General features: G+C 37.1%; 1 protein-coding gene across 3 annotated transcripts in view; it reads right to left on the bottom strand.

The window, feature by feature from the left end:
- LOC306884639 (ras and Rab interactor 2-like) overlaps positions 1-15,163 on the bottom strand; it is a 37,768-nt gene extending 22,605 nt beyond the window's left edge. Inside the window, exons 1-4 of one of the 3 annotated variants that reach the window (XM_079440696.1) lie at positions 14,940-15,149; positions 12,358-12,445; positions 3,536-3,632; positions 2,697-2,755 (exon numbers count right to left, since the gene is read on the bottom strand). In XM_079440696.1, coding sequence (XP_079296822.1) covers positions 2,697-2,717 — 21 coding nt within the window. In that variant the 5' untranslated portion in view covers positions 2,718-2,755; positions 3,536-3,632; positions 12,358-12,445; positions 14,940-15,149. Of the gene's footprint in view, positions 1-2,696; positions 2,756-3,535; positions 3,633-12,357; positions 12,446-14,911 lie in introns of all 3 variants that reach the window. The other 2 variants (XM_079440694.1, XM_079440695.1) reach the window with 2 other exon arrangements.
- Positions 15,164-16,118: the final 955 nt, after the last annotated feature.

Below are 16,118 nucleotides of genomic sequence, written 5' to 3'. Positions count from 1 at the left end.
GGACATGGCATCACATTACGGTAAGGGCCGTCACATTTCCGTCTCACGTTTGAGGCATTCGGCTAATCACAACGCACTGAATAGCTGGCCAATCAGAGCACGCCTAGCTCAACAGAACGATGAGCTTTGTAAAAATCGACACGTTTCAGAAAGGCGGAGCATAGAGGAGCAACAATAATGTACAGTATGTGGAAAATAATGTGTTTTTTGAACCTTAAACCGCATAAACACATTGCATTACACCAAATATACAAAATAATGTTCTTTTTAGCAATGTCATATGACCCCTTTAAAGTTTAAATTTTAAGGAACATCTTAGCCACTCTTTTCCATATAATTACAGTAAATGAAACCTGTATAATATGGGCTGATTGTTCAGTTGTTCTCAACTAGCTCCCCTTTGTTCGAGATATTATTTGAAGGGCCTGTTATCTAAGCTGATACAGTTGGGCAAATAAGTATTTGATACACTGCCGATTTTTCAAGTTTTCCCACTTACAAAGAGTGAAGAGATCTGTAATTTCCATCGTAGGTACACCTCAACTTTGAGAGACAGAATATTAAAAAAAAAAATCCAGAAAATCACATTGTATGATTTTTAAATAATTAACTTCCAATTTATTGCATGAAATAAGTATTTGATCACCTACCAACCAGCAAGAATTCTGCCTCTCACAGACTTGTTAGCTTGTCTTTAAGAAGCCCTCCTATCCTCCACTCATTACCTGTATTAATTGCACCTGTTTGAACTCGTTACCTGTATAAAAGACACCTGTTCACACACTCAATCAATCAGACTCCAACCTCTCCACTATGGACAATAGGGACAAAATTGTAGACCTGCACAAGGCTGGGATGGGCTACAGGACAATAGGCAAACAGCTTGGTGAGATGGCAACAACTGTTGGCGCAGTTATTAGAAAATGGAAGAAATTCAAGATGACTGTCAATCTCCCTTGGACTGGGGCTCCATGCAAGAGCTAGCCTCGTGGATTATCAATGATCCTGAGAAAGGTGAGGGATCAGCTTAGAACTACGCGGGAGGACCTGGTCAATGACCTGAAGAGAGCTGGGACCACAGGCTCAACGGTTACCATTAGTAACACACTACACCCTCATGGATTAAAATCCTGCAGCGTGCGCAAGGTCCCCCTGCTCGAGCCAGCACATGTCCAGGCCCGTCTTAAATTTTCCAAAGACCATCTCGATGATCCAGAGGAGGCATGGGAGAAGGTCATGTGGTCAGATGAGACCAAAATATAACTTTTTGGTATAAACTCCACTCGCTGTATTTGGAGGAAGAAGGATGAGTACAATCCCAAGAACACCATCCCAACCGTGAAGTATGGGGGTGGAAACATCATGTTTGGGGTGCTTTTCTGCAAAGGGGACAGGACGACTGCACCGTATTGAGGGGAGGATGGATGGGGCCATGTATCGCGAGATTTTGGGCAACAATCTCCTTCCCTCAGTAAGAGCATTGAAGATGGGTCGTGGCTGGGTCTTCCAGCATGACAATGACCCCAAACACACAGCAAGGGCAACTAAGGAGTGGCTCCGTAAAAAGCCTTTCAAGGTCCTGGAGTGGCCTAGCCAGTCTCCAGACCTGAACCCAATAGAAAATCTATGGAGGGAGCTGAAACTCCGTGTTGCCCAGCGACAGCCCCAAAACCTGAAAGATATGGAGAAGACCTGAATGGAGGAGTGGGCCAAAATCCCTGCTGCAGTGTGTGCAAACCTGGTCAAGAACTACAGGAAACGTCTGACCTCTGTAATTATAAAACAAGGGTTTCTGTACCAAATATTAAATTCTATTGTTCTATTGCATCAAATACTTATTTCATGCAATAAAATGGAAATTAATTATTCAAAAATCATACAGTGTGATTTTCTGGATTTTTTTTTTTTTTTTTTATATTCCGTCTCTCACAGTTGAGATGTACCTATGATGAAAATTACAGATCTCTCCATTCTTTGTAAGTAAGGAAAACTTGAAAAATCGGCAGTGTATCAAACACTTATTTGCCCCACTGTATGTACCTCTGGTATTTCTAACAATAAAAACTCAAAAATATCGTTTTGATTTTATTTAAATTTATATTCTATTACTGTAATATTTAAATAAAAATGGTCTACATTTAAATGAAAGGTTTGCAAGCTGTTTATCAGCCAATATTACTGAATTTATTTAATTTGTATCATTTATATTGGATCTAATACAATAACTTTTTTACATTTTGTTTTGACTCACTAAAGTTGATCTTTAAAATCACTAATAATTAAATGACATGGTAAACATTATCCTTAGCAAACCTCAGAATGAATATCTATTTTTCATACTGTACATTATATTGCTGTAATGCCTACATTCACTTGTAGCATTTAAAACAACTGATTATAGTAATTTATTTCTTTTATGTAAGCCATTTATCAATTATTAGCCATAACAGGAATTGGTATCAACAAGAATTTGATATTGTGCATTCCTAATATCATAAAAGTTTTCCATATGGTTAAGTCTTCTTGCAAACTTTCTTTATTTGGAAAATAGCAACCAGGACATTCTTTAAAAATTCACCATCTGTTCTCCACGGAAACAAGAAATTCATACATGTTTGGAACAACATGAGGGTGAGTAAATTTTTTGATGAACCGTTCCTTTAATAGATGACAAAGGTAAAATTCAATCCGCTCACCACATTCCACTGTAGGATCATCTAAACTGATGACAGAGGAGATGTTACAGGAGTGTTTTCTGTTAAGGAAACAAGGAGGAATATAATTTTTTGTTCACTGACACTCATAATCTTATCATGCATTCATCACGGCCGGTTAGTGTCAGTGCGAAAGCCTGATTTATTTGCCATTGGCTGCATCTGATTGTTTACATGTAACAAAGCTTGCACGTGCAACTACAACTTCCCCCTGCATGAAATAATCACAACACATGCTGGAGGTAATAGTAAGGTCGCCATGAAATAATTACATAAACATTCACACAAAAACTATTTTTGTTTGTTGGAAGAATAGCTTGCAAAGATAACAACTGCATCTATCATCCTCTGAGAACCTCTTAAGCTCTGCAGCTTTAGCACCGGCACAGTGAACAGACAGAGCGGCATTCCACTGGGTCTCCAGAGGCCCTGACTAACCTGTGCTCTGTCTGGCTCTAAAGTAGGACGCATACTGAAAGCAAGCTCCTTGAGTGATGTTGTTTTTCTTGTGCGTCATTTATTGCTGGTTGACAAATTACTGTGTAAAATGTAAACTATACTGCCGTTCAATCATGACGTAGGCCATGTCGTCACATGCGTTTCTGTCTACCTCTGAATGTGGTTTGAGTGATTGGATCATAAAATATTTATCCAAAAATGTAAATGTCATCATTTAGCCATGTCATTCCAAACCTGTGAGGCTTTTTTAGAGAAGCTCATGTGACGATAACAGAGCACATGCAAATCTACATCCAGAACATGCAGACAGACACATACAGAAAACAAGGCAAAGATCAGGAGACAGTGCCGATGTGTCTCACCTTAAAAAAGCTGCTGCTCCGGTCCATGAGGCAGGACTGCATCATCATCTCTGCAGACATGGTTGGGTGTACGCAGCTCTTCTGTGTCAGGCTGGGTCTGTGGATCACAGACACATAACTTGAAGCCCAGGAAGAGGAAATCTCAACCCATTCCACATGGATAGGCCAGAGAAATGAGCATACAAGACTTACTTAGGCACACTCTAAGCCTTTAATGACAGTTCATTAAAAGCCCTCTTCTCATTCGACTCATTTCCTATCAGATGAATTAACTTGAACTACTCCCTTTCTACACACAATACTGTCTTATACATACACACAGTCATGCTCAAACACATCTTGTCATAGATTGCTCATAAGAAGATGTGCAGCCAGTATGATATGTTACAGCCAAGGCTATGAATTTAACATGCTAATTAATAATTACTGTATACCGTGTGAATTTTTTCAGCTAAGGTATTCAAAAAAAAAAAAAAGGTATATATATATATATATATATATATATATATATACACATACATACACACACACACACACACACACACACACACATATATATATATATATATATATATATATATATTTATGAATGCCTTAGCTAAAACAATTTACACAGTACATTTGCTTAGAGATCATGGGAGAACAGGTAAAGAAAATAGAGATGACGGTCTCTTAAATATTCAATCTTTTGTTCACCCACTTTTGTAAAGAAGTTTTCAAAACAGCCTGAGGCATAATCAGGATCAGGTGGGAGACTAGCAGAGACAAAACCAGGGCAAAGGTCAGTCTGTGAGAGAGTGGTGGAAGAGGGAAGGTATAGGAACCTACAGCATTCTAACGCACTTAATCAGCTGTGAATGCACTGCTCAGCTCAGGTAAGAATCAAAACCAGCTCCATGCACAAAAAAGAAACCCCTGGACTGTTGCGATCACCTGATAAATGTACTGATGAAAGTACTCTTTGCTAGGCTATATCTCGCTGCTTTTAACTCCTGCTCCACATAGCTGTATGTGATAGTTCACCCAAAAATGAAAATTCTGTCATTAATTACTCACCCTCATGTCATTTCAAATCTGTAAGATCTTTGGAACACTTTTGCAATTAAGATACTTTTAATGAAACCCGAGAGCTTCCTGACCCTGCATAAACAGCAATGTGACTGAAATTTCCTAGGCCCTGTGGAGGGTAAGAAAGCTCTCAGAAAGCTCTCTTTATAACTTAGGTATAATGGGTTCAAACCATGAATGGGCTGAAGTGATTAAAGGGTGAAGGGACTATGGAGGGAGCTTTTTGTATTGTACACATTTTTTTGACTTCAAAACATTTACGAAATCTCTTTAACATTCAATGCAAAAGTAAGCTGCATTAATATGTCCTGCCAGAGAAATTGTAAACAATACAGCTATTTAAACAGCCACACCACCCAATGCTGCCTCTGCAGGTCACTTTGTTCACGCTGAACAAGCATCTCGCTCCTCCTGTAGAAGATTGTCATCAGCTGGAGCAAGAGTCAGCGCTGACCCACTTCCAGATGCTGCAGACCCCAACACCCAGAAAGATTTGATCCAGCACAGCTGTCTGAGTTATGCACAACAGCTTTTTCCTCCACAGACAGCAGTGTCTTGCAGTGTCAACCTGACTCTGCTCTTACCGCTGACAAACGAAACACAAAGCCTTTTTTCACTGGTTGAATTTATGTGTTGAGCTAACACAAAGCTGCTGTCTAGGTGCTGACACTGTAAAGGAAATCATGGCAAACATGTGCAGCTCATCTCGCAAGACCTTTGATGTGACCATCAGAAGCTTTGAAAAGAGCCAGCATCTCCCTCCAAACCAATGCTATCTTCTGCACATAACGCTATGGACTCTTGTATCCCCCAGAGCCAATTTATCAACATTGCCTAAATTCAGACTGTCCTCTGGGTGGAAGGTCCTTCAGTAGAACAAAGCCTGGAATTCCCTCCCCCATTTCCGTGAAACAACATCTCTATACATATTCAAAATGTATCTGTTCTCAGTTGTTTAAATTATCTTTATCTTTTCTTATTCTTCTGTCTTGCTTTCCTTTATTCTTTTATGCATTATTCCTATCTTTTATCTTTTTTTGTCATATAGCTTGTTTTTTTTTTAAAGATTAATAATACTAATAGCCTAGCTATTCATTCATTGGACTGTATTAGACTCAAGATCCATCTACAAAACAATAAAGTATTATATATATGTATGTGTATGTATATGTATATATATTATTGTAATTGGACTTTATTTATTATTATTTTGTGATTTAATAATAGTATTAAAATATTATTATTATCAATAGCTAAAATATTGCTATACAATTATTATTAAATTATAGAGAAACAAAGCCCAAGTGTGATGCACATAAACAAAATCTTCACCTCATTAAATGGATAGTCCACTAGGGCTGCAACATGCAATTATTTCGATAATTGATGATAATCTAATGAATATTCTAGATAATCTAATGAATATTAGAATGATTAATCGACTAATCATCAATGATTTCCCTGATTAATCAGTAGGCTTTGAACGATAATCCAGCTTTTCACGTTTCTGCTGTTCATAATGTGTATATATAATCTGTAATCTATATAATCTACATTGCTCTGTTCATAATGTACATACAATCCCTACATTGCATTCCTATTTATATTCTGTATATACTCTGCTCAATACTGTATATAGCAATTCCACTGTACATTCTGTAAATCATATCTTCATTTACTCTGCACTTATATGTATATAAAACACTATATTCTTGCACTTCTGGTTAGATGCTAACTGCATTTCATTAGCTCTGTACTTGTACTCTGCATAAATGACAATAAAATTGAATCTAATCTAATCTAATCTTTTGTTTTTTCATCGTCTCAATCTCTCTCTTCCAAATCAATCCCACAGTTCTTAGCTTTCTTTCTTTCTCTCTTTTCCTGACCAGTTGTCATGCTCAGCGGCAAGCATCAGTACAATCCAAAGGGCACAACTCTCACAACCACCCATCTTCTTGGAAAAAATACAGCAGCGAAAACTGAGTTTAACATTTTTATGCTGTTGTGATGGTGGTTTTTCAGGAAATAGCTGGAGATGAAAGTGGGGTACAAGAGAAATCTGAGTGAGTTCCAGGTATTTCCTGTGAAGCGTCGTTCCTGCGCTGGCAGATATGGATTGAGTTTGACATGTTAATCTACTCCTCTCTGTGAAGGGGCTTCACCTCATGTTGTTGCTGTAATGAGGCATCACAACACACATTCATCTTTCCTTGGCAGGGCTCAACAACAACATTTTTTTTTATGCTTGCACTGCCAGCATTACATAGTCCACAGCTTTATCCATAAACATACATAAGTTTGCTGTAAAATGATGACATATGATGCAAAACAAGTGACAGTTCAATCATCTGGCTCGAAACTCTCTCACAATGGCCCCAGGACATCAAGCAAACCATTGTTGAGCCCTGCTCAGTATATCAACCAGAAAAAGGAAGCTGTTATTTACCTTGCATCATCAGGTTTCTGTGCCTGTATCTGTTTTTGAAAGACTCAACAAAACGCACACACGCATACGGCTCGGTGAGTAAACAGGAAACCCCTCGTACTACCAGCATGGGCAGAATAAACAGAATAAAGTTATTAACTGGCCACTGTGGAGCGCAGACACGCAGAGAGAGAAAGTCCAGTTCAATTGGTCATTTATCTCCCTCGCCTGCTATCATCTCAATAGGGATGTCATGGCACTGAGATACATGGAAAACTACAGTTGAAAGGAACAGCCTTTGTTAGTGTGCCGTCCAAGTAAAAGACCACTGAGCTGGGCTGTTTGGACCCCCACAAAGGCACATCTGAACTACGAATCACAGAGCGTCTCTGTGTCCTGCACAGACACGCACACACAACAGGTGCGTGGTAGCAGAGAGGATTTTCTGTAGTCTGGAGAGACCTGGCAGGGCTTGACAGGAAATGGAGCTTGCAAGCAGTTAAAGGGGCTGAGCCATAAACAAAGCGAACAAATATAACAAGAATGTGAGACAGGACTCAGTATTTCTGGGATTCTTATTCTGGGCTGCTGTAAACACAAAACAAGAACAGAAGAAGTGCAGTGCATCTTAATATAAGCTTGACAATGAACAGCGGGACAGTGACAGTTTTTAGTACAAAACAACATGGTACTCTTAAAAAAAAAAAAAAACATTGCCAAAACATTGACAGCCTTGGAAATTGCAGGAGAGCAGTGCAGCGTGACTGAGAAACAAAACCAAATGTGACGCACACAAACAAAACCCACACTTCATTAAACGGATAGTTTACCCAATGATAAAAATTTCCGGAAAGGTTTGTTGTACAAGATAACCATCTGTGCATTTCTGTGATTATAAATGTCCTTTAAGTTGCTTCTTGTGCAATAATAATGCACCAGCACATATATTTACACAACCATTCAAATCTGTAAGATTTTCTAATGTTTTTCTCTTATAATTCTAATGTTAAAGTCTCTTATGCTTACCAGGTCTGTATTCATTTGATGAAAAATACAGTAAAACATTATTACAATTTAAATTAACTGTTTTCTATTTATTCATTTTATGGCAAAGTTGAATTCAGTGTCAAATGCTCCTTCGGAAATCATAATTTGATGCTCCAGAATTATTTCTTTTCATTATCAATGTTAATGTTTTTGTGAAAACCTTGTTGCATTTTTTTTAGGATTTTTTCAATTCAATTCAAGAGTTTGTTGTCATATGTACAGGAAACTGTCGGTTACACCGTGACCATACAATGAAATTCTTACTCTGTGAATTCTCTCAGCAGCCAATGACATAAGTTGTAACAAAAGACACAATACGGAAATTACAAATTTACAATTACAAAATTACTAAAAATCACACGTTTACTAATAGTGCAGAAAGCAAGAAACTAAATTATTCCATGTAGAAAATTATTGCATGGTTAACTAAACGTTCAAAAGAACAGCACTGATTTAAAACAGAAATCTTTAGTAACATTATAAATGTTTACTGTCTTTTTTGTCAAAAATAACATTTGTGATAAACAAAAGTTTTCATTTCTTTCCATTACTTTCTATTCAATGTTTTGTGCCAGAAACAGACATATTTTCCATCCTTTCTCAAGACTGACATAAATGCCCTCTGATTGGCTAACTGTCCGACCTCTGTTGTGTGTCTTGTGTTTCCATGCCCATATTTGGTTTGTTTCCTGTCCTCGTCCTATGTGATCATTAGTTAATTCAAGTCTAGCAGTGTTTGTCTGATTATCCCATGTATATCAGTCCTGTCTGTGTTGTGTTTTGTCGTCTGGTCTACTCGTTACCCCCGGTGTTTGATGTCTGTGAGTTTGCCTTGTCCTGCCCTGTCTTCAGTAAAGTCTTTTGTTTGAGTTTACATCCTCGTCTGCGTGTCCTTGATCCTCCCTGCTGTGTGCACCGTGTTTCTAACCTATTCGCATGTTAGATGAGAAACAGCATTTACAGTATACTTTCATGTTAGTGGTCAACAGTGTTTTGTAATCAAAATGAATCCGTATGCACTTAGCAATTGAGCAAGGGGCTTTTTACCCATTCCAGTTAATGTAACCAACAGAGGAAGTCACAGCGTGTTACTCAATGACGTAATCTTTCCAGTCCTGTTGGACTGGAAATGTGTTGGTTTAGACTCAAAGTGTGATTCACAGCTAACCAAACCAGACGTGCTGTTTGTATAGGTTATGCAGTTTGTATTGAATAGATTAAAGTCTAAACAAAAGTCAACAATAAAATATGTCCACATGCAGTTGAGTTTATTATCACCCAAAAAATATTTAATCATAATTATGCAAATTATTTCATTTCCCTTGAGTTTCCTATACTCTTCTGAGAGAATTTTACAGCTGACTTAATTGTTAACACATCTACAATATATGTTTGAGACCATAACTAGGACAATTAAAGCACATTTCGCACACACATTCAAATAATTATACTAATAAATCATTCTGAAGTCTGATGCAGTGGTTAGGCAGTATGTGAGATGGGGAAAGGAGAGGGAAAAGACACTGGGTTTCTATTGGATAATGAAGTTGTCTGGCACTGTGTAAGGACCCTGCTGCTATATGGCCCTCCACCTCACAAAAACCCAGCTGGAAAAAATCCAGCTCTGCTCAAAGCCTGTAGAGAGCTCTAACCACCCATGGGGGACAGCAGCCTTGAGGGACAACAACAACAGTTAAAATCTTCACATGCTACAGTCACGCCTACTTCAGAAACAACATATTTTATTTGGGCTACATCATGAATACCTCATTCAGTCAAACTGATTCACTCAAAAACGCCTGAGTTTGTGCCTTTTCAGATGGGGTTTTAGGTAACATACATAGATACATCCAGCCGTTAGATCCAGTCTCTCTTCCATCGGAGTGACTCTCATGAGTTTGTGGTCTGTTTACAACCCAAATGATGTGCTGTTGTACACTCATTCAAAGCCATTTTAATAAAATATGACATATAAACTCACACCTAGATTAGATTTGTTTGTTGTGTCACTTGTGGTAAGACTTTTCTTTGGTTATATTTGATATTTACTTGAACCAATGTCACTATGGTTGCTGGCATTATCCACGGTTTCTGCAAACACAGAATAGCCAGATTAAACTGCCCGACACTATTTTTATCACTCTTGTGTTTGGAAGTTATTGTCAGTTTGGCAAGTTATGCCCTGGCAAAGATTCATTTAAACATTTACTCAAATATTTTGTTCAAATGATGAGTCATTGAATCATTTGCTCAACCGATTCACTCAAACGCTCTCCCTCATTCAGAAACAAAACTAGTGACAAGTCACTGAATCATTTACTGACCGATTTGTTCAAGCTCACAGACATAAACGCCAAAAACTGAGTTTGTGTCAGCTCTGTCCCAACTGTTTTTGAAACTCTGAAATGTCTGATCTCAATAGAAAAGTGACTGACACCCAAGTAAATTACACTTTCTTGCAATACCCCTCAGAATCCAGAGTAAAATGTACTAAAACCATTGACGCAGTTTCAGAATGTACAAAAACAACAAAAAATTATTAAATAAAAAAATGTAAACCCCTGAAGACCTGAAATCTGACTGACAGTTCATTCAGTGGTTTTTAAGGTCAGTCTCCTGCTGCTGTGACTGAAAGGATTGCGGAGAGACTCGGAAAGGCTCAGAAAAATGACATTAACAGGCACAGCTGCAAAAGCAGGCAAAAGAGTGACAAAACACACTTAAAATAGTCTTTCGTTACCGCAGACTGCAGCACAGACCAACAAACCCAAACCACCTAAATGCCACCAGCCACACTTCATAAGTGAAGGCTAAAAGATGACCATTTAAACCTGATTAATTGCAAGCACTGCTTCTCAATATTTCATCTCAGCCATATCCCGGCCTACTCACAACATGGGAATGGTGTGATCCCCAGATCCCCAGACAACAGAAGCACATAAACACACATTCAGAGGGAGCAGGCAGAGGCCAGCGCTCTACAGGATGTGGCCAGCTCCACCCCACAAGCATGTCCCAGAGCAATAACCTGACAAAATGAGGATCAAACAACTATTTATACATGTGCTGACAAATTCCAGACTCATACATCGGGCTGTTCTTGCATTTCAGTGCTTAGCGCACATCTTTCATTCGGTATCATCAAGTTTCCTTTACTCTGCTGCCCTGAATCTGGCTCCAAACGCACCTTTTTGATCTACTTAAAAGTTTCCTACTCCTCAGAACTTACCCTTTCTCTCTCTCTCTCCATGTCCTAGTTTCTGTGTCAGACACAAAAAGGTCTCTCATTCAGACGGTGCAGTGGGAAGCGTGAGGTGATTCCGTGGGAAAGGCTCTTGGCAGACTAACAGCTTCCTGACTGCAAGCACTGATATCATTTCTAGAGTCCCGGACTGGATACCGAATGATCTTCCGAAGAAGAAAATTGCTTCATCTTGCCCATTACGCTATTATTCTTCTTCTCATTGTCTTCAGAAAAGGTCTGAAGCATGTTTTCATGATAAGAAGAGGTTTTGAGTGCCATCTTCAATCCAGTCCATGTTTAAGTTTATTTCTTTGGTTTACATAAAACATAACCCCTCCCAACCAAAACAACAAACCTGTTTGAAGGTTTTTAAATACCAAAATAGCAACACTGAAGAAACAAAGCACATTTTATTTGCTGAAGCTAGATTCCAGCCACATCGCATCATCCAAAACTCTGAGATATGAGGATGTATGGTAGTTAAAAGGAAATGAAAACTGGGAATTTTTCAGGTTCATTCAGGTTGATTAATACAACATTTGATAATATGATTTACCATTAAAATAGCAAAAATCATGGTTATAATAAGGCATTTACAAAAGAATTTGACAAATGTCAAATTCATATTTTTGTAAAGCACTGAAATCATCCATAAAAATTTATTGAAGCTATAAAGTTGTAATATCTGTGGGCGTTGCCAGTATATCAACAAAGACGTCATGTCATGCCTTCAGGCAAAGATGTAGCAGAAAGCTGTTGATTAGATTGTTTCTGGCTGGTTTGTTGGTCATAAATGTGTAGGAAAGTATGATTTTTAAGGGGTAAGTCCAAATAATTTTCTGTGGTAATTGACAATACGCCACAAAAGTTGTTGATTTAGCTTAACAGCTTTGAAGCTGAAACAATCCTTTAAGAGAAAATGAGGTCTGCATGTGCTGAATACAATCTCACTTCAGTGGGGAAGACAGATAAACCATTAGATCTTGTTCAAATAAATCACACTTATGAAGAAGATGTGAAGCCAGCTCCCCTTACCTAATCTGTGTGCTTTCCTTTACTTTAATGTATCACTTCCTGGTCTTCCTCCATCAAGAATTCCTCCATTATTAGTAAGTCACTATTCCTACAGAAAATAAAGTGAAGACAAAAGATTTTTTTCAGCCTTTTCACCACATTTTCAGATGCGCACAGCCAGGCAAAATTGGGTAAAACTGGAACGCAAGTGAGTTTTTTTTGTTGGTTTTTATTGTGATGGGAAGATATAGTCAGCATTATCTGCTTCAAAACAGGCCTAGTCCCAATGGGCCTCAGTGTTTTAAATATTTGAGGTTTGCTCTGTGTTTGAACCTCCAATTGGCCCACAAAATGTAAACAAGGCAAAAATATTCAGTGTGGACACAAGAGTTTGGGGTCGGAAGGATTATACTCATCAAAGCTACATTTATTTGATCAAAAACACAGTAAAAACTAGTCATATGGTGAAACATTATTACAAATGAAATGGTTAAAATTTAAAACAAAATGTTCTATTTCAATTTATTTGTATCTGCAAATCTGATAGCAGCTATTACTCCAATCTTCAGAATTCACTATAATATGCTGTTTTCAAGACACATTTCTTATTTATGATCAATGTAGAAAACTGATTGTGCTTATTTTTTGTGAAAACAATTTTTTTTCTGAAAAAGTTATTTATTCTTTTGTAACTTTATAAATCTTTTTACTGTCACTTTTGATCAAAGAATTAGGCTATTTTTAAATTATTACTATTTTTAAAAAATTAGGCTTTTTTTTTATCTTACCACAAACCTTTGAATGGAAGTCAATTTTAAGGGAACAGAAACAAGGTGAATAGTACACAACTGAAAGGAAACAACAAGCAAGGAAATGTTTAAGTAAAAAATATTAAAGGTATGTGCAGTTTGACACACTACAGTATCATTCTGTGTGAGTCTTTGGCTTGTTTTTCAATTCTGCGGTTAAACTAAATATCTCTCATTACCTCATTATATCTCTCACTTTGCATTGCTCTGATCGGATGACCATAAGAGATCACATTTCATTTCAAAATTGTCAAGCTATTTAATCATATACCCACCACATTCACTAAAATCAGTGTAACAACTCTCAATACTGTCAGCAGACACTAAAATTATGATGACAAATTACAGTACACGAAAATACCATAATGAAGACACCTCAGTCACGGCTGACAACTCAGCATTTGAGTAGTGCTCAGTGTTCACAATTCAAGCAAACCGCAGCTTAAATAAAGTAAATACAACTGCTATGTAGAGTAATGAAATGGATCAAAACATTCTCTTCCCAACTAATCCCATGCCAGTCACTGCACAACTCTGAAATTCTTGTCAAGTGACGCATGTTCTGGGCAAAACCAGTTAAGTTACTTCCCTTTGCCTGAGACTAATCCTCTTAACAGGCCTCAGAGCCACTGCTGAAATATTGGTGGGGAAGAAACGAAAAATCTGGAGGGACGATTTTTAGAAAAAAGTTAGTAATGAATGCAATCAATTTGTATGACAACAATAAAAGAGAACTGATGCATAAAGCATACTCACTATATATATATATATAAGGACTTTCCACAAAAAAATAAAATTAAAATAAAATAAAAAATTTTACATTTTGATTACGCCATGAACCTATTTTCCTCACAGGGGCTGTTAAGTTTAGGAGATGCCAAAATTTGGTAAAACATTTTACAACTGTCTGTTCTGACGTAATTAGCTCAAAAAAAAAAAAAACTTAAAATCATTGTATTCTGGTTATGAGGACAGCACAGTGAAGCTACTACCTTGACCTCTACACTAAGTTTACTTCCCTCTCTTTTAGAGTTCACAAAGAAAAATATAAGAGGAAGTGCAAGCAGTTTTCTAGTGCAAAATTATATGATCTTTAACATGAACAGTGTTTTTGTATTAATATAAGCGTTTATGCAAAATTTCAATGCTGCACTACAGCTTTTCTTTTTCTTGGGGACATAATTACCATATATACCATTCACCTAAGAAATATATGAATGTGTTTCAATACCTAAGCTGACTCATATTCATGACAGCATTTTGGGTACTGATAAAGTCAGATCATATAGCTCAGAAAGTTTTACAGATCTTGACAAATTGGACTTTCAAATTGGACAATTTGGACATCCTCAAAACTTTCAAAACATCAGGAAGACATTTAATTAACAACATAACATCACAATACATGTATGTTTCATCGTTTTTAACCAGAGTAACGTGCATAACACAACAATAACAGTTTTGCTTCTTGTCCACAAAGCAAGTGGTAGTTACTAAACAGAAGTCACCAAAGTATCAAACTATCCTTACCGGTGTTTACACAGCATATTTAAAACAACATTACTATCACGAGTAAATAAGTGTTATTAAAATATAATTACAAAACATGAACGTATAATATGCTCCAAACTGTTGTAAACACAAACTTAAGATTTATTTCTTTTTTTATTATTATTTGAACAAGTAACACACAAAAAGAAGAAACGTTTTAAATGCATTTAAGATTAAGCTGTGATCGAAAAACAAAACACTCGCCGCAGACTTACGCTTATAAACAGCGTGTGGAGGACTCACCTCGACGGGTCGAAACCAAAACACACGCTAGCAAAAGCACAGTTACGCATTTATAAGATCTGGATGATCTTCCTCCAAAGGCTCGGTTGATGTTAACAGTTTTAGATGTGCCTACATGACCGAGTCGAAGTTGCTTCCTTGCACTTCTCAAGACTCATAGCTGTGTTAAAGCATGCGACCTCTCCCGGCAAAAACAAACTCCAGGAGAACAAAAGTTGATGTGCATTAAGTTTCAAGTCACGTGTTCCAGCCGGGAATGTCTTTGGAAGGGAAAAGCCTTTGTTAGACCCACCAACCATTGATGACACTCAGAGAAACATGAAACAACCGGAAAGACAGTGGAAAACTATGGAGGGCCAAAGCTGCACAAATCGAAACAATTAAGTAAATGCCCGGTGGGCTAAATATCTCTAAAATTTCACTATTTCACTTCCTCGAATTATTTATCAAGGCAAAAAAAAACGTATTTTTAATGATATACGTGATATTACAAATAGTCTGTCATTTCCAATCGAATTGTAATTTTGTCAAATTATGCAAAAGGCATTATAAGGCCTACAGTATTTACGATACATAAAATACAAGCTGCAAAATTAGCCGTAAGAGTCTGACATTTTATTACATCTATGTTAATATGCCCTTTCCATAATAGAATGCGATTAAACAGTACATTGTTTGATATATGATGGAAATTACAAAAAAAAAATACAAATGTGACCCTGGACCACAAAACCAGTCATAAGGGCCAATTTCTCAAAATTGAGATGCATGCATTATCTGAAAGCTGAATTAATAATCTTTCCATTGATGTATGGCTTGTTATGATAGGACAATATTTGGCTGAGATACAACTATTTGAATATCTGGAATCTGAGGGTGCAAAAAAACTAAATATTGACAAAATCGCCTTTAAAGTTGTCCAAATGATGTTCTTAGCAATGCATATTACTAATCAAAAATTAAGTTTTGATATATTTACGGTAGGAAATTTACAAAATATCTTCATGGAACATGATCTTTACTTAATATCCTAATTTTTTGGAATAAAAGAAAAATCAATAATTTTGATCCATACAATCTATTGTTGGCTATTGCTACAAATATACCCCAGCGACTTTAAGTTTTGTGGTCCAGGGTCACAAATAGGCTATAACAAATTCCCATGTACTCTTCAACAAT

Source organism: Barbus barbus, assembly GCF_936440315.1.
Source record: "Barbus barbus genome assembly, chromosome: 18".
NCBI lineage: Eukaryota > Metazoa > Chordata > Actinopteri > Cypriniformes > Cyprinidae > Barbus > Barbus barbus.
This window is presented reverse-complemented; position numbering and strand designations above follow the sequence as displayed.